This window comes from Oncorhynchus keta, chromosome 2 (genome assembly GCF_023373465.1).
Source record: "Oncorhynchus keta strain PuntledgeMale-10-30-2019 chromosome 2, Oket_V2, whole genome shotgun sequence".
Classification (NCBI taxonomy): Eukaryota; Metazoa; Chordata; class Actinopteri; order Salmoniformes; family Salmonidae; genus Oncorhynchus; species Oncorhynchus keta.
The window spans coordinates 71,899,459-71,921,475 of record NC_068422.1 but is presented as its reverse complement, the minus strand read 5'-3'; the positions used below and the strand labels follow the sequence as shown (position 1 = coordinate 71,921,475).

The window sequence follows — 22,017 nt, the reverse complement described above, 5'->3', positions numbered from 1 at the left end:
GCACAGTGCGTCCATTTCCGCAACAAAAAGCAGGGCCCTCAATGTGGTATATGACAGAGCTGCTGCGGGCGGCAGGGCCGTTCATCTGGTATTCCTATCAGTCATCTACTGAAGCAGAGATAAGGTCCTCCTGATCATAACACAGCAGGCCTGAGAGGGACAGCCGTCACAACGTGTTCCACCATGGATGCTTATACAGAGCAGACACACACCACCATGAGGGGAGGAAGCCAGTGTTTGACGGAAATCAGAATACAAAATCAGTATACAAAACAGTAGAAACACCTTGCTAATATTGAGTTGCACCCGCTTTTGCTGAAAGTGTTCCACAGGGATGCTGGCCCATGTTGACTCCAATGCTTCCCACAGTTTTGTCAAGTTGGCTAGATGTCATTTGGGTGTTGGACCATTCTTGATACACATAGGAAACTGTTGAACGTGAAAAACCCAGCAGTGTTGCAGTTCTTCACACACTCAAACAGGTGCACCTGGCACCTACTACGATACCCCATTCAAAGGCACTTAAATATATTGTCTTGCCCATTCACCCTCTGAATGGCACACACACAAGTCATGTCTCAATTGTCTCAAGGCTTAAAAATCATTATTTAACCTGCCTACTCCCCTTCAATAAATTACATCAATAAGGGGTCATAGCTTTCACCTGGTCAGTCTATGTCATGGAAAGAGCAGGTGTTCATAATGTTTTGTACACCATGACCACCACATCCTAGATAAGATAAAGGCTAAAGGCCTAAGACACAGGGCGAAGGCAGGTGAATGTGTAATAATAGTGTGTGGCCTGTCCCATGGGTGTTGTTCTGTCATACTGCTTAGACAGGTTTAATGACAAGTAATGGAATGCAGTCACCCTGGTCCATTTAGAAGAGTCATTCCTGGGTACGATATGGACATCTGACTCAGGTTTTATGTCTGTTTAGTTGATGTGAAGTGTGGTAAGACCTTTATTATTACAATATATGAGAAGGAATCTTTTTAAGAGGAAATCTTCGATAACAATTGGGATCGGGCACAGATTAGCACACAGATTTGTGCCATTTAATAAACTACCAATATCACATAATTAATATATTTAATTTAACTGATTGAACAATATATATATATATATATACACACACACTACATGACCAAAAGTATGTGAATACCTGCTTGTCAAACATCCCATTCCAATATCATGGGAATTAGTATGGAGTTGGTCCCCCCTTCACTGTTATAACAGCCTCTACTCTTCTAAGAAGGCTTTCCACTAGATGTTGGAACATTGCTGCAGGGACTTGCTTCCATTCAGCCACAAGAGCATTAGTAAGATTGTACACTGATGTTGGGCGATTAGTCCTGGCTCGCAGTCAGCGTTCCAATTCATCCCAAAGGTATTCGATGGAGTTGAGGTCAGGGCTTTGTGCAGGTTAGTCAAGTTCTTCCACACCGATCTCGACAAACCATTTACGTAAGGACCTCGCTTTGTGCACAGGGATATTGTCATGCTGAAACAGGAAAGGGCCTTCCCCAAACTGTTGCCACAAAGTTGGAAGCAAGTTAAGATTTCCCTTCACTGGAACTAAGCGGCCTAGCCCGAACCATGAAAAACAACACCAGACCATTATTCCTCCTTCCCCAAACTTTACAGTTGGCACTATGCATTGGTGCAGGTAGCCTTCTCCTGGCATCCGCCAAACCCAGATTTGTCTGTTGGACTGCCAAATGGTAAAGCATGATTCATCACTCCGGAGAAAAGCATTTCCACTGCTCCAATGGCATGAGCTTTACTCCACTCCAGCCGACGCTTGGCATTGCACATGGTGATCTTATGCTTGTGTGCGGCTGTTCTGCTATGGAAACCCATAGCAGCTTCAGCACTTGCCGGACCTGTTCTGTGAGCTTGTGTGGCCTACCACTTTGAGTCTGAGCTGTTGCAGCTCCTAGACATTTCCACTTCACAAGAACAGCACTTACAGTTGACCGGGGCCGCTCTAGCAGTGCAGAAATGTTATAAACTGACTTGTTGGAAAAGTGGCATCCTATGACAGTGTCATGTTGAAGTCACTGAGCTCTTCAGTAAGGCCATTCTACTGTCAATGTTTGTCTATGGAGATTGCATGGCTGTGTGCTCAATTTTATACACCTGTTGCAACATGCAACAATTTCAAAGATTTCACTGAGTTGCAGTTCATATAAGGAAATAAGTCAATTGAAATAAATGTATTAGGCCCTAATCTACATACATTTAAAAAATAATAATAATAAAGGCACACACTTTTTGTCTTTATCTGCACTATAAATAAATAGCAAATAAATAAAAACAGTCCCTCGCTATACTTCTTTCCATTATGCGATTCACACCTTCCCTCTACCCCAGACACCTGGGGTGCACACTGTGCGCACACATACACACAGTCTCCCATGTACCTCAGGATGAGTCTGCAGTACTCCAGGGCTGTCCGGGGGCATCCCCTCCTCTCCAGGAACATCATGTGCTTATAAACAGCCAAGTAGAATGCCCTGCAGAGAGGATAAATATACAGACAAAGGAGAGACTTATTATAAACCCTGTAAAATTATAAATTCAAAGGAAATTTAAGAGAAAGGCCCTTGCATAACAGCGTTTGTGGATTGATCTGTATAGCAGAGATGTATTATCTAACCTGTTTTCTGGTCGCAGGTAGTCCAGTCTGCTGGTTCCTGCCGTTAGGCTGCACACAGGGTGGAATGCACACTCAAAGCTGTACAGGGCGCGCTCTGAAACACACACACACCACACAGTCATCTATCAAAGACAAGTGAAAATATATCACTTTAGCCAGCACTACCTGGCTGCTCAACAGTCTCAGTGTTTCTCAATTGGTAGATCACCATACCCTCCTCCAGGCTCCTTCCACCTGTCTGTTTGTCTTTTGTAAAAACATAAATGTCTCCCTCTGCTGGAAGGCATGAAAACAGCTTTAAGTGAAACCACTCACTTTCTCCCTTGCAAGTTCCAGTGTCAAATACTACATCAACAAGACTAGCTACCTAGAGGTTGCAGCATTTCTCATTGGTCAAAACACTGGTAGGATCCCAATGTACTAAGCCCTTGCAAACTAAGATTATACAACTGTATAAAAAAAATCCAGAGCTGCTTTAATCAGTTGATTTGAGTAGGACCTCATTAGCATGATCAGGAGCAGCTGACAGGATGAGAGGGGCTACACCCACAAGAATCTTGACATGCAGTTTCAGTGACTATATCGGAAAAATCTGTTGGTTGTTTGAATGTATTGTGTACAGTGCAAACACGTGGCTAGATAACCAATAAATATTTTAGATGGGTTCAATTCAGTTACGTGTGGTTGAAAATGTACTTTCACCTTGGAGGTCAGAGAGAAGTCACTGTAAATGGAAGCTGCTTTTGCTTGCCCTCTGTATTGGTGCGATTTAGCCCTGACCAAAGCTCTGCTCAAACCTTAACTGTATTTATCAACTCATTTATAGATGATGTTAGCAGGCTAGTAGCGACAGGCTTGGAGTAACAGTATGGTAACATTTCCTGCCTAAATGCGTTACCTGAGGAATCTGAAATACACTACTTTGCAAGCTGGCCCCTTGTTCTTTTTTTTCTTCTAATTGAGAGTTTTTCAGAGAATAAACATGCTGTGGATACAGATGACTCAATGTAACTATTAAACCTTATCTAGATCAATTGCATAAGGCAGAGGTTCTTAAGCTTTTTCAGCTCGAGATCGAAACAACAAATGCTCAGGGCCTACTTCGGGTTCCAAAGTTTAGTTGAAGAAAACCTGGCATCAGGTAATATATGACATACTAGAGCAGTGTGTGGTATAGGTATTGTGCATGAAATAACCTATTAAAGATGTACTGCCCAGAGGACACCGATGTTTATCAAGAATAATGTTGCATAAACTTATTCCAACTATTTATCTGGGACCTAGATTAAATTGTATATGGGTCCAAGGAAACATACCAAAGGGGTCTCATGACACATTTACAAACCTTGAGCAAGAGGATACAGCAGAGAGGATCCCCAACTAACCAATCAGAGCTTTGAGTATGACCCTCCTTGCCAACCAGAGCAAAGACAGGAGTCCTACTCACCAATCAGGTCCCTGATACTCACCGATTAGGTCCCTGGCCATTTCCTGGTCCTCCTGTATGCGGCAGACATCAGAGAGCTGCAGCAGGGAGTCAATGTGGTAGGGATTCATCTGTAGCAGGGCCTGGGGAGAGGGTAGGATGGGGTGGACAGGGCGGGGGAGACAGGGAGGGGGTGGGGAAGACAGTGGGAGAGGGAGACAGGGTGGGGGAGGTAGGGAGGGGGTGGGGTGGACAAGGGGAGTTTGAGGTAGACAGGGGGAGATGGGGGAGGGTGGGGGAGAAAGGGAGAGGGAGGGGGAGACAGGGAGAGGGGGTGTTGTGGAGATGGGGAGGTTGGGGAGAGCAGGGGGACATGGGGGAGGGATGGGGGAAACAGGGAGAGGGTAGGAGAGCCGGGAGGGTGATGGAGATGGGGGAGAAGGGGAGGTTGGGATGGACAGGGAGAGGGTGGGAAGAACGGTGGGGAAGACAGGGAGACGGGTGGGGGAGTTATGGGGGGCACAGGGGGGGAGGATCACCGTTTGTCTAAACATTAGAAACCATGTATGTCCTCAACCTGAAATTTCAACTGAATTTACCTCTAGTTTCTCATTCCGTGACCTATAATCTTAGTCAGGATTTATCTAGAATCTAAATTCATGCATATCAATTGTCCTAGATATTTAAGACATGCATCACGGCTTTGCTGATCAATCTCCCTGAGACCGTGGGTGTAGCCTTACCACAATGTTGTTGGGATCCATGGACTCCACTGAGTCCAGGAATTTGAACTGAATCTGCTGGTAGTCCCGGCTGTGCTCGAAGGTGAAGTACTGTAGACCATCCCTGGACTCCAGTAGGGTCATTGAGATACCTGAGGGAGGAAATATTACGGACAGTATTATTCTATGTGAGTTAATTGCAATGACGTATATAAACTCTGGATTGCTGATGCTATGTATTGCCCATTCAGAGGCTAAGTTTCTACAACTGGGTCCAGGACTTCCTGAACGGCCGGCCCTAGGTGGTGAAGGTAGGAAACAACACTTTGCTAATCCTCAACACTGGGACCCCACAAGGGTGCGTGCACAGCCCCCTTCTGTACTCCCTGTTCACCCATGACTTCGTGGCCATGCGCGCCTCCAACTCAATCATCAAGTTTGCGGACAACACAACAGCAGTAGGCTTGATTACAAACAGTGACGAGACAGCTTACAGGGAGGAGGTGAGGGCTCTGGGAGTATGGTGCCAGGATAATAATCTCTTACTCAACGTCAACAAAACAAAAGCAGCTGATCATGGACTTCAGGAAACAGCAGAGGGAGCCCCCCCCCCTATCCACAGACAGGACCGCAGTGGTAAAGGTGGAAAGCTTCAAGTTCCTCGGCATACACATCACTGACAAACTGAAATGGTCCATTTACACAGACAGTGTGGTGAAGAAGGCACAACAGCACCTCTTCAACCTCAGGAGGGTGAAGAAATTTGGCTTGGCACCTAAAACGTTTACAGATGCACAATTGAGAGCATCCCGTCAGGCTGTATCACCGCCTATTACGGCAACTACACCGCCCGCAACATCAGGGCTCTCCAGAGGGTGGTGCGGTCTGCCCAATGCATCACCGGGGGCAAACGACCTGCCCTCCAGGACACCTACAGCACACAATGTCACAGGAAGGCTAAAAAGATCATCATGGACAACAACCACCTGAGCCACGGCCAGTTCACCCCGCTATCATCCAGAAGGCGAGGTCAGTACAGGTGCATCAAAGCTGGGACCGATAGACTGAAAAACATCTTCAATCTCAAGGCCATCAGACTGTTAAATAGCCATCACTAGCACATTAGAAGCTGCTGCCTATATACATAGACTTGAAATCACTGGCCACTTTAATAATGTTTACATATTTTGCATTACTAATCTCACATGTATATACTGTATTCTATTCTACTGTATCTTAGTCTATGCCGCTCTGACATTTATATATTCTTAATTCCATTCCTTTAATTTGTTTGTATTGTTGTGAAATTGTTATATATACACACTTGTTAGATATTATTACACTGTTGGAGCTAGGAACACACGCATTTCGCTACACCTGCAATAACATCTGCTAAACATGTGTATGTGACCAATAAAATGTGATTTGAAGCCACCAGTCAGCCATATTGGCCTTCCCTAGTAGGAGCATTTCAATTAAAAGGACAGAATTACATGTATTTAAATATTTGGTTGTTGTAGTGGAGACAGTAACATTAGTACCCTAAATAAAATGCTTTAAGGAAAATGTTATATATTTTTTACATTTTTATGTATTAGCTCACATAATACAACTTAAAAGTAGGCATTAAAGTGTCTGTATTAGAATAAATCAGAAACAAATATAGACAATAATAAATGCATTTCTATAGCTTCCAAAATCCAACATTTTTACAATTGAGGAGGAGTACCAAGATGGCTGCGCGGTGACTTCAATACAGTCAATACAAGACTTCAATACAAGTCAATTTGATATAGATATACAGTGCATTCAGAAAGTATTCAGACCCCTTGACTTTTTCCATATTTTGTTACATTACAGACTTATTCTAAAACGGATTAAATTGTTTTCCCCCCTCATCGATCTACACACAATACCACATAATGACAAAGCAAAAACAGGGTTTTAGAAATATCAAATTTACATAAGTATTCAGATCCTTTACTCAGTACTTTGTTGAAGCACCTTTGGCAGCGATTACAGCCGAGTCTTCTAGGGTATGATGCTACAAGCTTGGTACAGGAGTTTCTCCCATTCGTCTCTGCAGATCCTCTCAAGCTCTGTCAAGTTGGATGGGGAGCGTCGCTGCACAGCTAATTTCAGGTCTCTCCAGAAAAGATTGATTGGTTTCTTGTCCAGGCTCTGGCTGGGCCACTACAGGACATTCAGAGACTTGTCCCGAAGCCACTCCTGTGTTGTCTTGTCTGTGTGCTTATGGTCGTTGACCTGTTGGAAGGTGAACCTTCACCCTAGTCTGATGTCCTGAGTGCTCTGGAGCTTCAAGGATCTCTCTGTACTTTGCTCCGTTCATTTTTCCGGAGGCTAGCCTTCCAGTCCCTGCCACTGAAAAACATCCCCAGATCATGATGCTGCCACCAGAATGCTTCACCATAGGAATGGTGCCAGGTTTCCTCCAGACATGACACTTGGCATTCAGGCCAATCTTAGTTTCATCAGACCAGAGAATCTTGTTTCTCATGGACTGAGAGTCTTTAGTTGGCTTTTGGCAAACTCCAAGTGGGCTATCATGTACTTCCATTTGGCCACTCTACCATAAAAGCCTGATTGTAGAAATGTTTTGGTACCCTTCCCCAGATCTGTGCCTCGACACAATCCTGTCTCTGAGCTCTACGGACAATTCCTTCATCCTCATGACTTGGTTTTTGCTCTGACATGCAGTCAACTGTGGGACCTTATATAGACAGGTGTGTGCCTTTCCAAATCATGTCCTATCAATTGAATTTAACACAGATGAACTCCAATCATGTTGTAGAAACATCTCAATGATTATTGATGGAAACAGGATGCACCTGAGCTCAATTTCGAGTCTCATAGCAAAGGGTCTGAATACTTATGTGAATAAGGTATTTCTGTTTTTTATCTTCAATACATTTCTAAAAATCTGTTTTTGCTTTGTCATTATGGGGTATTGTGTGAAGATTGACAAGAAAAAGGTTGTAACGTAACAAAATGTGGAAAAAGTCAAGGGGTCGGAATACTTTCCGAATGCACTGTAGATATTTAAGTGGAATAAACATTGCAATCTGTCCCACTCATTCTATGCCCAAGTACAGTATAGCACCCTAGAATTTGAATGAACACACTTTGGGCTAAGGAGAAGTGGATTCAGATGGAAGCATTTCATGGTGACACAGCAGTCATGGTGTACCACATACAAACTAAGGCATCGAGACTACTCAAAAAGTGAGAGGAAAAATATTTTAAAAAATGACCCATCTATATTTTGGGAGGGAAATGATATTTCCCAGACCAAATCTCCAGTCAGGTGATTGCAGAAGCCTTGAGTTTGGGGGAGCTTTAACACCCTGAGGAGTAGCTAACACTGACATAACAGAGACTCTGATTCTTCTTCAACTTCAGCTCTGGGTTAAACAGCCCAGTATCCCACAACACCAGAGGCACTATGGACCCAAACATCAATGGAGTCTTTCCCAAACATCAATAGAGTCTTTGAGGTCGAGGGCTAGGCAGCACTTGATTAATGACATGTGGTGATTGGACTGTTTTTTTAACAAGACGTCATAGGGCAACGTTTAAAGCCACAGAACACAGCCTTTAGTGTGATCCTACCCAGAAAAGCTGTCTCTGTCAACAAGGCTTCAGGCTGCCCACTGCTGTTAACATGCACTTTTTTTCTGCTGCAACTCTTGATTGGTTACATGCTATCCAAACTGAACCAGGATTCTTAGAGTCCGATGAGAATTCCAAATGTGATAATGGAGAGACACTGTTGCCTTGTTGCTCAACACAGAGGCGCCAGGCCGGGGAGACGGGGGTTAAATTTAGCATAATTGATTAAATCCTAATAAATAGAAACTGGCCATTCAAAATGTATTTCAAAGAACTGGAGCTACACTATAGTGTGTCTGGCCTTTAAATGTACATTACACAGAGAGCTCATTTCAAAAACATGCCCGTCAATCACTCCTAGCTCAAAGCAGAGGAGAGACTGGCTGCATCACTACTTGTCTTTGTGAGAGGTATGGATGTGTTGAAAGCCCCAAACTGTCTGTTCAACAGCTAACACAGCTCAGATACCTAAACATATCCTACAAGACATGCCACCAGGGGTCTCTTCACAGTCCCTAAGGCAGGGGTCTCCTACCCTGTTCCTGGAGATCTACCCTCCTGTAGGTTTTCATTCCAACTCCAGTTGTAAATAAGCTGGTTCAGTTTACCAACCAGCTAATTATTAGAAGCAGGTGTGCTAGATTAGGGTTGGAGTGAAAACCTGCAAGACGTTAGCTCTCCAGGAACAGGGTTGTAGAGTCGTGCATTAAGTTCAGAACAGAGGTTGGGAAACGCACAGTACTTCATAGAGCCAAGACTACATTGAACTCTCTCACATCAGGTAACCCAAACTAGCAGTAAAATCAGATTTCAAAAACATAAAACAACACCTCACAGCACAACGTGGACTGCGAAGAGACACACATTGTAATATTGTATTGTTGGGGTTATATCCTTCCTGTTTGGCCCTGTCCGGAGGTGTCATCGGATGGGGCCACAGTGTCTCCTGACCCCTTCTGTCTCAGCCTCCAGTATTTATGCTGCAGTAGTTTATGTGTCGGGGGGCTAGGGTCAGTTTGTTATATCTGGAGTACTTCTCCTGTCCTATCCGGTGTCCTGTGTGAATTTAAGTATGCTCTCTCTAATTCTCTCTTTCTTTCTCACTCTTGGAGGACCTGAGCCCTAGGACCATGCCTCAGGACTACCTGACATGATGACTCCTTGCTGTCCCCAGTCCACCTGGCCGTGCTGCTGCTCCAGTTTCAACTGTTCTGCCTGTGATTATTATTATTTGACCATGCTGGTCATTAATGAACATTTTAACATCTTGGCCATGTTCTGTTATAATCTCCACCCGGCACAGCCAGAAGAGGACTGGCCACCCCTCATAGCCTGGTTCATCTCTAGGTTTCTTCCTAGGTTTTGGCCTTTCCAGGGAGTTTTTCCTAGCCAACGTGCTTCAACGCCTGCATTGCTTACTGTTTCGGGTTTTAGGCTGGGTTTCTGTACAGCACTTTGAGATAACAGCTGATGTACAAAGGGCTATATAAATACACTTGATTATTTTTGGGGGGGATATATGGATGATGATATGCTACAGGTCAGGCCCTATTGGTCACGTGCATGCGAAGCATACATGTGTCACTTAGAGATAGAAAGGGTTGAGGGAATAGGGAATGTTTTTCCTAAACAAATTAGGGATTTCTGTAACATAACTTTTCAGTCAGAAATGGCTTCAGCAACACACTGTTGATGTGTGTCTTTTGTGTTTTAAATATTTCATGAAACAGTTGGCTTAAAGCATCAGACAAGCTCAGTGCATATAGTTGATTTGATTAAAACACATAAGATGTGTCTATAATATATATATATATATATACTGCTCAAAAAAATAAAGGGAACACTTTAACAACACAATGTAACTCCAAGTCAATCACACGTCTGTGAACTCAAATTGTCCACTTAGGAAGCAACACTGATTGACAATACATTTCACATGCTGTTGTGCAAATGGAATAGACAACAGGTGGAAATTATAGGCAATTAGCAAGACACCCCCAATAAAAGAGTGGTTCTGCAGATGGTGATCACAGATCACTTCTCAGTTCCTATGCTTCCTGGCTGATGTTTTGGTCACTTTTGAATGCTGGCGGTGCTTTCACTCTAGTGGTAGCATGAGATGGAGTCTACAACCCACACAAGTGGCTCAGGTAGTGCAGCTCATCCAGGATGGCACATCAATGCGAGCTGTGGCAAGAAGGTTTGCTGTGTCTGTCAGCGTAGTGTCCAGAGCATGGAGGCGCTACCAGGAGACAGGCCAGAACATCAGGAGACGTGGAGGAGGCCGTAGGAGGGCAACAACCCAGCAGCAGGACCGCTACCTCCACCTTTGTGCAAGGAGGAGCAGGAGAGGCACGGCCAGAGCCCTGCAAAATTACCTCCAGCAGGCCACAAATGTGCATGTGTCTGCTCTAACGGTCAGAAACAGACTCCATGAGGGTGGTATGAGGGCCCGACGTCCACAGGTGGGGGTTGTGCTTACAGCCCAACACCGTGCAGGACGTTTGGCATTTGCCAGAAAACACCAAGATTGGCAAATTCGCCACTGGCGCCCTGTGCTCTTCACAGATGAAAGCAGGTTCACACTGAGCACATGTGACAGACGTCACAGAGTCTGGAGACGCCGTGGAGAACGTTCTGCTGCCTGCAACATCCTCCAGCATGACCGGTTTGGCGGTGGGTCAGTCATGTTGTGGGGTGGCATTTCTTTGGGGGGCCGTACAGCCCTCCATGTGCTCGCCAGAGGTAGCTTGACTGCCATTAGGTACCGAGATGAGATCCTCAGAACCCTTGTGAGACCATATGCTGGTGCGGTTGGCCCTGGGTTCCTCCTAATGCAAGACAATGATAGACCTCATGTGGCTGGAGTGTGTCAGCAGTTCCTGCAAGAGGAAGGCATTGATGCTATGGACTGGCCCGCCTGTTCCCCAGACCTGAATCCAATTGAGCACATCTGGGACATCATGTCTCGCTCCATCCACCAACACCACGTTGCACCACAGACTGTCCAGGAGTTGGCGGATGCTTTAGTCCAGGTCTGGGAGGAGATCCCTCAGGAGACCATCCGCCACCTCATCAGGAGCATGCCCAGGCGTTGTAGAGAGGTCATACAGGCACGGGGAGGCCACAAACACTACTGAGCCTAATATTGACTTGTTTTAAGGACATTACATCAAAGTTGGATCAGCCTGTAGTGTGGTTTTCCACTTTAATTTTGAGTGTGACTCCAAATCCAGACCTCCATGGGTTGATAAATTTGATTTCCATTGATAATTTTTGTGTGATTTTGTTGTCAGCACATTCAACTATGTAAATAAAAAAGTATTTAATAAGAATATTTCATTCATTCAGATATAGGATGTGTTATTTTAGTGTTCCATTAATTTTTTTGAGCAGTGTATATTTTAACATTTATTTAACTAGGTACTTCAGTTAAGAACAAATTCTTATTTACAATGACGGCCTTGTGCACCGCCCTATGGGACTCCCAATCAAGGCCGGTTGTGATACAGCCTGGATTTGAACCGGGGTGTCTGTAGTTTAGTTTAGTTTATTTTATTTTTACAGGGACAGTGCACATTAATCACCGTTTCAGTAAAAGTGCCGGTTTTAGCCAGCCGGCTAATTTTCAACCGCAGTCCCTGGGCAGGTTATTAAAAACAATTACAATATAGACAATAGCACCATAGACATAGCAACATAGGACAAGCAAGACATAGCATACAGACAGAGCAACATAGGACAAGCAAGACGTAGCATACAGACAGAGCAACATAGAACAAAAAGCAGCAAGACAAAATTCATAAAAGCAACAAAGTGTTTCCACACCTCACAAGCTACAGACAACAGACAACATGGAAAGCGGCAACACACAGCTAGGGACCATGTTCACAAATCTGATTGACCTTTAGCCATGTCTTCAAGCATTTTGTGAAAGTGTGATATGTGGTGCAGTTATGTGTGTCTGATGGCAGTGTATTCCAGACATGGGAAGCTCTCACAGAGAATGCAGATTTACTAAAGGTGCTTTTCCTTAGGGGAACTATACAGTCACCTCTCATGGCAGACCTTGTGGATCTGCTGACATATGTCTGGGTTTTCTGTTTAACAAAAATAGTGAGTGGAGGGGGAGCCAGGCCATTAAGGATCTTGAATACAAGACATGCGTCGGTGTATTGCACAAGATTTTCCCAACTCAAGAGCTCATGTTTTCTAAGGATGTGACAATGATGATGGCTATTGGGCTTCCTATCAAGCACTTTGAGAGCCTGTTTGTAGACAGACTGAATAGGTTTTAATGTTGTACAGCAAGCTTGGGCCCAACTAGTCAAGCAGTATGTTAAGTGGGGGAGTATCATAGATTTGAAGTACAGTTTTGCTACCTCTGTAGTCAAACAATTTCGTATAAATCGGAAATTAGCTAGATTGAATTTAGTTATTTGAATTACCTTTTTCACATGCTTTTTAAAAGAGAGGTTGGAATCAAGTATGATGCCAAGGTACTTAAAATCGGATACCACCTGGAGCTTCTCCCCTGACACATAGACATCTGGTTCAGTAGCATCTGTTGCCCTCTTTGTGAAGAACATGCAAACAGTTTTTTTCACATTGAGATGCAAACACGAGTCACTGAGCCACTTTGTAACCTGGACCATTACAGTAGTGAGTTCTTGTGCAGCTTGTTGTTTGCTCTTTGCATGCACATATATAACTGTATCATCTGCATACATTTGAACTTCAGACCCAGTACATACAGAAGGCAGATCATTATTATTATTATATTATTAATGTACAGGCTGAACAGGAGGGGCCCCAGTATTGACCCTTGGGGCACGCCCACATCATAGCTACGAGTGGGCGACAGCTCATTGCTCACTCTGACACACTGAGTTCTGCCTTCAAGGTATGATTTCATCCATCTCAAGGCATCAGGGAAAAGTTGAACTTGGACAATTTTGTGATGAGAATCTCATGGTTAACAGTATCAAAAGCCTTCCTTAGGTTCAGAAACACAGCCCCAACAGCACCCCCTTTGTCCATCTTGGACTTCACATTTTCCAGAAGAAAGCAGTTGGCCGTTTCTGTGGAGTGTTTCGCTCTGAAGCCAAACTGCATGGAGTGTAATATGAAGGGGCTGTTGTTGAGGTGGGCAATCAGTTGTTCTGCTACACACTTTTCAACAACCTTTGACACCACAGGTGTGGGCCTGTAGTTACTCACGTCAGCAGGGTCGCCTGATTTAAAGATGGCCGTTATTATGGCCGACTTCCATACCCTTGGAAACACACCGAGACCAATAGATGTGTTGGTGACCTTAGTAATGGGGCCAATGAGTGACTCTTTGTAGTTTTTAAGAAAGGTAGAGTCCATCCCAAACACATCTTTGGCTTTAGAGTTCTTTAGTGAGCTAATCACCTTGTTCACCTTTGACTCAGAAACCTCCCTTATGATGAAGACAGGTTGAGTGTCATTCACTAGCACTGAGCCCAAGAAATCAGTGGAGGGGTTCTGTGTCAGTACCCTGACAGAGTCAATAAAGTGATGACTCTAGCACTGAGATGCAGTGCCTTACACAGCTGCATGCTCAGGAGCCCAAAATATATGGATAAATGCATGTTTTAAAATTTCGACCAATCGATTTGTCGAAAGAACAGACGACTCTTGGTCGACCGATGTTTTGTGACTTTGTCACGGGAGATACTTAATTACATTTGCATCCACATAAATATTTCCATGAAATGTTGCATAAATGGTATACAGTGGGTCAAAAAAGTATTTAGTCAGCCACCAATTGTGCAAGTTCTCCCACTTAAAAAGATGAGAGAGGCCTGTAATTTTTATCATAGGTACACTTCAACTATGACAGACAAAATTAGAAAAAAAAAATCCAGAAAATCACATTGTAGGATTTTTAATGAATGTATTTGCAAATTATGGTGGAAAATAAGTATTTTGTCAATAACAAAAGTTGATCTCAATACTTTGTTATATACCCTTTGTTGGCAATTAATACTTTTTTGCCCCACTGTATATTCACAAGCATTCAACATTCTGAGCGATGCCTGAGTGTGAGAGGTTGAGTGTAGGTCTGACCTGGGCGACTGAAGCGTGGCCAGGTGTCTTTAGGGATGGTCATCCAGGTGCTGCGATGGAACTGTCTCTGTCTCTGACGAGGTCTGAGGAAAGAATGAAGAGATGGCCTTACACTGTAACCTTTAATAGTAGTAGTCCCACTGATAAGGAGTTCTGTGAAGATCTTACCTTTGATCTCCAAGAACTGCTCGAGCTCCAAAGTATCTCTTCAACTCCGTCTCAGGATTCAGGTTCCTAACAAACAAAAGAGGGTAAGTCCCAGTAAAATCTATCACTGATAAATGACTGCCATAAATGATGTTTATTCTGATTGGATGACGTTACCCCACTGAGAGTCCTGATGTTGTGCTGTGCTGTTCACCTACTCACCTGTGTTCCACATAGAGCACAGGCCTGTTGTCGGAGCCTCCACAGCCCTCACTCTGCAGGGTCAGTCCATTAGACTGCTCTATGGTCTCCAGCAACGCGTCAATGTCATCCCCAGCTCCCTCCTGACAACCACACATAAGACAGAGCCTATGTGACGGAGTGAGACGGCGTCAGGGCAGCACCCCCATAGCCTCAATACACAATCAAATGCTGCTAAAGCACTTAATATGTGCACAACAGTGGTTAATATGGCAATGTGCACAACAGTGCCCTCACATTGGGGGACATATGTGGAAGTGATTTGTCAAGATGGACTGTATACCTGTTTATCTCCTGTAGTGTTCTTTTTCTTCTTCTTTTTCTTCTTTTTCTTGCTCGCTTTATCTCCGGACTGACATCATAAAAACTATTAAACAACTCTTCAAAACATTTTGACTAGATCAATCATGCATAATAACAACAAGACTGAAGAGGAAGGGGCTCACAATGCCCCATAATACTGTGGAGGCTACAGTGTATCAAGGGCATCCGTCTCTCTCCTCACCTTCGAAGCACCTGTCTCAGGTTGTGCATCTCTCTTCTCTGTTTCCCTGCTGTCACTCTTCTCCTTGCTTTCATCACCATTCTGTTCTTCTGGCTTCACTGTGTCTTCATCCGTCGTGGCTTTCTCTGCATCACATATCTGCAGCAACATGGTTCCAGCAAGGACAGAAAGGCTCAGGTTAAGGTTGTCTATCAGAGACTAAATCTCAACATTGGCACATAGTTTTAATTCATCTTTGGTCAGTCTCTGCCTCTTTTTTTTCACGTTCTTGCGGGAGCCATTGGGATTCCAACTCATCCTAGTGACATTCATATGGTCAAGGCAAGGGGCTGTACTGAGTCCTGTCTGGCCAGGCAAAATCGGTTAGTCAGTATAATTCTGGTTTGATTTGTTTACACTGTCTGCATATGTCAATGTGCCCTGCTGCTTTTTCATTGACTAGCATAACAAGCTAGCTAGCTTAGTCACACAGTTATGTAGCCTAGGGGGTGGAGCTACGTGGCAGTTAACAAGAAATTTCGTAAACATTTTGCAATGTGTGTTAGAAAAGGAGAAACACTCCACCAGTTCGTAAATGTTGCTCAAGTTTTTGTTAATCTTCTTAGTTTTTCTGATGCTGCTTTTAACAGGCTGGAGAACAGCTTCTTCCAGTTCCTCTTCTTCTTCCTCAACATCCGCAGCCTGCTCCTCTGGTTCTTCACCTGGGACAAGATCACCGAGGTCCAGGGCCTCCTGCCCCCGCTGTTTCCCCTTCAACCTCCTCAGAGCACGACTCGACATCTTCCCGGGACAGAGTTGTCACGAAGATGGGCTATGGTTTAATTTGGGATTTGACCCAGCTACAGCCATTAACAACATGAGAGCAAAATCCGCATGGCAAAGAGTTTATTCTACGGGTACTCCATGTAGACAATCTTGGTGCATGCCATCTATTTTCGTTTTGATAAACACAGTTCGCTGCCGTTAACCTTTGTACCACTAGGGAGCAGTAGTGCGTAAGGACAAAGGCTCTGGAAATGCCTGAAATTAAGTTAACACAAAAGGGAACTAACAACTTTCAACATTTCAACTATTATTTGCATACTGGAGGAGCGGCAACCACAGTCAAGGCTGTTGCTGTAAAGTCAGTTAATGGTTTCAAAGCCTATGACCAATGCATAATTGTGTTGTTAACAAGGGATGCCCTGGGTCTATCAATAACTTTTATGTGTTATGGTGTCAAGAAATGGCCATTATAACTAATAAATTAGAGAGATAAACAAATAAGGAAGTTGCACCTGTTCCTGTTATGATGTAATGGTTGCCAAACCCAGAGCACTCAAGGAAACACACATTGTATTCCTCATTCTTGAGGTAAAGGTCACCTATGACCATAGGAATGAAGAAGGTGCTTCATATGGAGAAAATAAATGTATGTGTATGTCACAACAACTGTACATGTCATTAGGGTGTATAAACATAATCTGTATAATCTGTTATAACTAATGTATGACATCTCTGTGGCTGTGTATGATCTGATTAGTGCAGGAATCTCCAATGTGTGGTAATAAAGTGTGTGAGCGCCTTTGTGTTGCGCTGTGAGAAGGAACGGTTAAATGCATAGGGTTCATAGGAACTATTAGAAAAGAGGAAATGTAAAACTTGAGACATGACACATAATTGTCATTCCAAACCCACAGTTCATCAATGATGAAACAGACAGAAACATGAATTGTAGTTATATGGTAAACATGCACATTTTAAATAACTAGAATAACTATGTTTATTTTCAGATTGTATCAAAAGCATAACAAGCATAAAACATAGACATACATTATTTTGTAGAGAGGTGAATACACAACTGCCCATAATACAGCTAGTTGACCACTGACAAAGTAACCATCCAAAAAGTGATAACGCAAAACAGTGCTTGCTTATAAACAATTAACATTCCAGTGTAAAAGACTAGAGTATATATTGAAGATACAAAATGTATAAATAGCTCTTCATTCTCTTTTAAAATAATTTCATTACGTCTGTGCCAGTAAATGTGGTTGATTCTCATCCACATCTATTCATCCAATTACTCACAAAATAAGTTACTGTCACAACAAGAATACAAACTTTGCCACTTACATTCCAAAGCCTTTTGTGGACCAAAATTATTGTTACTGAAAGAGTTGTAGCAGGTGGTGCAGAGACATAGGACACAAACCTTTTGCAGTAACTAAGGCACAGCAACATCTCAGTTCAATATACAATCCCTTATACATCATCAAACATCAGCAGCAGTGTGTCCTCTCCACAACCCTCTACTCTCCGAGGCCTGATTCCAAACTTGATACCAATCCATAACAAATTCCCATTGACGCCAATTCCCAATTTACAGAAAACCTAAGTTATGCAAGCTTATCCATCTCAATTTAGGATTCGGCCCTCAGCCGATGACAGTCGGAACAGAGCATGGCCTGGGTGGGGCTCCACTGTAGATCTGTTTGGGTTGGGGTTCAGTGGAACCATAAGCTAACCTGAGTGAGCTTATCCCAACAGGCCTGAAGGAAGGAAAGTAAGGGGATCTAGTCATCATTGGCAGTGACAGCGATGGGGTTGACATAGGCAGCCGCCTCCAGGTCCTCTGCCCGTTTCCTGCGCATCTCTGCGGGTGGGCGTGGTGGTGGGTTCTGGGGAGGGAGCTTGATGCTCTCTCCCACCGGCTTACGGGCACTCTCCTTCCTGGGCAGGATGGGCTCCCACTGCTCCCCTCGGATGGCTGCCTGGAAGACATACAGACACAATAGACAAAAGATCATTCAGGCTCCCTCAATAACATAGATAAATGGGTTGCTTTGGTACTGATCTCTAGAGGCATGCATGCAGTGAATTCCCAACAACAATAGGTGATAACAGCCAAGTCACTCCCCTGACAGCCTGGGTTTCTTAACTAGCTAATAATGATAAATACCAGAGGGAAAACAAACGCTTCCTTGTAAATCAAGGGCAGTAGGTGCATACAGGAAACTTGAGTGTTGCATCAACTGATAGCATCAGCTGATATTGCACCAATTAGATTTATCACACTGCCTTCATATGGTGGTCAGACAACAACACTACCTGGTTGTTGTAATATATAATAATAATATATGCCATTTAGCAGACGCTTTTATCCAAAGGGACTTACAGTCATGTGTGCATACATTCTACGTATGGGTGGTCCCGGGAATCGAACCCACTACCCTGGCGTTACAAGCGCCATGCTCTACCAACTGAGCTACAGAAGGACCACCTGTCTGACCACCTAACTTGAGTCAAATACTTTCAAATACTTGAAATACTAACCGCAAGGTAGATGAGGCTAGCTATGCCGAGGCAGACACAGCCAAGAACAGTTGCAAGGATGAAACCACCAGGAACGCAGATCCTATAAACACACACACAGACACACACACACAGAAAAAGAGTGTTACAAAGGCAAGGCACTGATAACATGCAATGTGATTTTTAAATAATGAAGATGGTGTCAAGAATGACTGTGCACAATGACACAACCTGTCTCTGCTACAGCTGGAAGAAGACAGTGAAGGGAAAGAATGTTGTCTCAGCCCAGAGTTCTGACTAGACTGACACAGAATGTACTCACGCTGCATGTAGAAACGCTCTGACATAGTAGTTCCTGGTCAGTGGGCCGAATGACTTCACACAGACAGTGAAACAGTACTGACCCCTGGAAGAATCACAATATTAATAGTTATTTATCGAGAACTTTCAGTGATGAAGACTTGCTTATGACTTGCTTTCAACTGGTGCAATCATATCTGTTGCATTACTGTTAGAGTGACTGTACAGACACGTTAGCTTGGTATGGTGTATGTGGGTACTCACGTCCTTTCTACGCTGGTGCCCTTGTTTCTCTTGCCCCTTGGGTACTCTAGTAGACAGACAAACACCCCTGCAGCTCTGGGCACATCAGTCAAGGTTACTCAACAACAACAGGCACACGTGGACCTCACTATACAATGCAAATATACATTTGGGTCTCATCTGGACATAAATGCACAAAGAAGATAAATAATGGTGTAGATGCCTGTAATGCATCTACAAACATTTCCTTGTGACGTGTCAAGGGTAAATCAGCATTTAATCACGACAATAGATACAATTTTGTACATGGAATTATACTGTAAGAGACAGCTCTGTCGCCAGTGAAAGGATACATAGCATAAGCAGCAAACTCCCAGTCCCTGAACTGGCCGGCCACCCCCACTATACCACCAGTAAGGAGAACTGAAATGAGGAAGTAGGAAGAAGAACATATTTCGTTTATCAACAGTTCCTGCAAGTCACAGATGAAGACACTTTTTTTTGTATCCTGTAACTTTCAAATCGAAATGTGCCAAGACCCAAACTATTTATACATTTTGTTTTTGGTCGGTTTTAATGACCAATGTTTGTTAGGCATACCATACTGGAAAAACACATATTAATATACAGTAATAACGCATAACTAATGGGATTACACATTCCTTTAACAGTTGATACCATTATACAAATACCAAACTCAGATGTCTAAACATGGCAAAAGTTCTCTACTCACTGAGCCCCGCCGCCAGAGCCTGTTCATTGGCCCACATAGCCCATTCTATTTTCCCCATTCTGTCTTCGTTCGGACCGACAGAACTCCTCTCTGTGCTTGGAAGTTATCCAAATGATCGCGGTTGTCACGTTCGATTATTATGGAAAGTGAAAATGTATAAGTTTTGGAGGAACAAAGGTGGGTGGTAGCAGCCGCCTGGTCTGGCCCTCGGTCTCGTAACGTCTGAGCGGAGCGATAGGAAAAAAGGTTGGGGATGTAACCTGGGAGGAGTAACCCTTAACCAGAGAGGAAGAGGCGAAGCGAGAGCACCAACTCGGCCAAAATCTGTATTATTACAAGCAGGTGACGTTGTTTCGTTTCTTTCGCTCACCAAGTTGTTGTTTGGAGGCCAATAAGCGTCTGGAATTTGGTCCACAAAAAAATGTAATGGCTTATTTGCTACGTGAGGTTTATTTGATCAAATAGAAATTTCGTAATGCTTAAGTTATGAGTGTACTGATATAAGTAGGACATCCCGGCAACTTTATATCAGAGTTGTATCGAGATGGTTATGCATGAAGCAAGCAGCTTCTCTCTCGCCATTGAATAAAGGCGGTTTACGTCAACAACCCTAATCTAATATTCAAACGTTTTTTAAATTATGAGATGTATCCACCAATCAAAAGAGAGGATAGGCAGAAACTAGACAGCCAACTATGCTTATTAATCTGTACCACTTTGTGGACAATGACTCCATTGTTAGGGCAGAGAGACAAGTATCTCGAGTACGGTCCAAACACTAAAAAGACACACCCTATCCCCTCAGCCCTCAAATTAAGTGGACACTTCTGATGATGTATTTTATTTTCTACAATTTCCAAAAGGTAACCAAACAAAAACAGATTTACTTTTTAAGTTGATTTGTGCTGTCATGTGCATATGCCTCCCTGCTGTCTTGGCTAGTTCTTATTGTTTTATTTCACTGTAGAGCCCTCAGTCCCCCTCAAAATGCCTTATATAGCTCTTTTGTCCCACCCCACGCACATGCAAAGACCTCACCTGGCTTAACTGGTGCCTCCAGAGACGAAACCTCTCTCATCGTCACTCAACGCCTAGGTTTAACTCCACTACTCATCCTACCATACCCTTGTCTGTACATTATGCCTTGAATCTATTCTACCACACCCAGAAATCTGCTCCTTTTATTCTCTGTCCCCCATGCACTAGACGACCAGTTCGTATACCCTTATCCTACTCCTCCTCTGTTCCTCTGGTGATGTAGAGGTTAAACCAGGCCCTGTAGCCCCCAGTTCCACTCATATTCTCCAGGCACTATCATTTGTTGACTTCTCTAACTATAAAAGCCTTGGTTTCATGCATGTTAACATCAGAAGCCTCCTCCCTAAGTTTGTTTTATTTACTGCTTTAGCACACTCTGCCAACCCTGATGTCCTAGCCATGTCTGAATCCTGGCTGAGGAAGACCACCAAAAATTCTGAAATGTCCATCCCCAACTACAACATTTTCCACCAAGATTGAACTGCCAAAGTGAGTGGAGTTGCAATCTACTGCAGAGATAGCCTGCAGAGTTCTGTCATACTATCCAGGTCTGTGCCCAAACAGTTTGAGCTTCTACTTTTAAAAATCCACCTTTCCAGAAATAAGTCTCTCACTGTTGCCGCTTGTTATAGACCTCCCTCAGCCCCCCAGCTGTGACCTCGACACCATATGTGAATTAATTGGCCCTTATTTATCTTCAGAGTTTGTACTGTTAGGTGACTTAAACTGGGATATGCTTAACACCCCGGCCTTCCTACAATCTAAGATAGATGCCCTCAATCTCACACAAATTATCATGGAACCTACCAGGTACAACCATAAATCAGTAAACACGGGCACCCCCATAGATATCATCCTGACCAACCTGCCCTCTAAATGCACCACTGCTCTGCTTCAACCAGGATCTCAGCGACCACTGCCTCATTGCCTGCGTCCGTAATGGGTCCACGGTCAAACGACCA

At 43.7% G+C, this 22,017-nt stretch overlaps 2 protein-coding genes across 4 annotated transcripts in view; both read right to left on the bottom strand.

Moving 5' to 3' along the window:
* The window catches only part of LOC118372439 (transcription factor 25-like), a 33,716-nt gene extending 16,820 nt beyond the window's left edge, over positions 1 to 16,896 (bottom strand). For 2 of the 3 annotated variants that reach the window (XM_035758331.2, XM_035758332.2), the window contains exons 1-10: positions 16,012 to 16,890; positions 15,448 to 15,585; positions 15,226 to 15,294; positions 14,904 to 15,025; positions 14,703 to 14,768; positions 14,535 to 14,617; positions 4,833 to 4,963; positions 4,133 to 4,232; positions 2,664 to 2,757; positions 2,428 to 2,520 (exon numbers count right to left, since the gene is read on the bottom strand). In XM_035758331.2, the coding sequence (XP_035614224.2) occupies positions 2,428 to 2,520; positions 2,664 to 2,757; positions 4,133 to 4,232; positions 4,833 to 4,963; positions 14,535 to 14,617; positions 14,703 to 14,768; positions 14,904 to 15,025; positions 15,226 to 15,294; positions 15,448 to 15,585; positions 16,012 to 16,227 (1,112 nt within the window). In that variant the 5' untranslated portion in view covers positions 16,228 to 16,890. Of the gene's footprint in view, positions 1 to 2,427; positions 2,521 to 2,663; positions 2,758 to 4,132; positions 4,233 to 4,832; positions 4,964 to 14,534; positions 14,618 to 14,702; positions 14,769 to 14,903; positions 15,026 to 15,225; positions 15,295 to 15,447; positions 15,586 to 16,011 lie in introns of all 3 variants that reach the window. The other variant, XM_035758333.2, reaches the window with a different exon arrangement.
* A 295-nt stretch (positions 16,897 to 17,191) lies between these two features.
* On the bottom strand, positions 17,192 to 20,308 carry LOC118372440 (cytochrome b-245 light chain). The gene is made up of 6 exons (XM_035758334.2): positions 20,018 to 20,308; positions 19,638 to 19,707; positions 19,306 to 19,380; positions 19,064 to 19,147; positions 18,763 to 18,844; positions 17,192 to 18,200 (listed from the first exon to the last, which is right to left on the bottom strand). Exons 1-6 carry the CDS (start codon positions 20,073 to 20,075, stop codon positions 18,003 to 18,005), a joined length of 567 nt encoding a protein of 188 aa, XP_035614227.1. The 5' UTR covers positions 20,076 to 20,308; the 3' UTR covers positions 17,192 to 18,002.
* Positions 20,309 to 22,017: the final 1,709 nt, after the last annotated feature.

Bases quoted from the DNA above. Each gene is read 5' to 3' on its own strand.
- LOC118372440 (XM_035758334.2), bottom strand. From the start codon at position 20,075: ATGGGGAAAATAGAATGGGCTATGTGGGCCAATGAACAGGCTCTGGCG. The intron at 19,381-19,637 runs GTATCCTTTCAC...TGATGTGCCCAG, and splicing joins GAGTTTGCTGCTTATGCTAT to AGCTGCAGGGGTGTTTGTCT. The intron at 18,201-18,762 runs GTTAGTATTTCA...TATGTCTTCCAG, and splicing joins CTAGCCTCATCTACCTTGCG to GCAGCCATCCGAGGGGAGCA.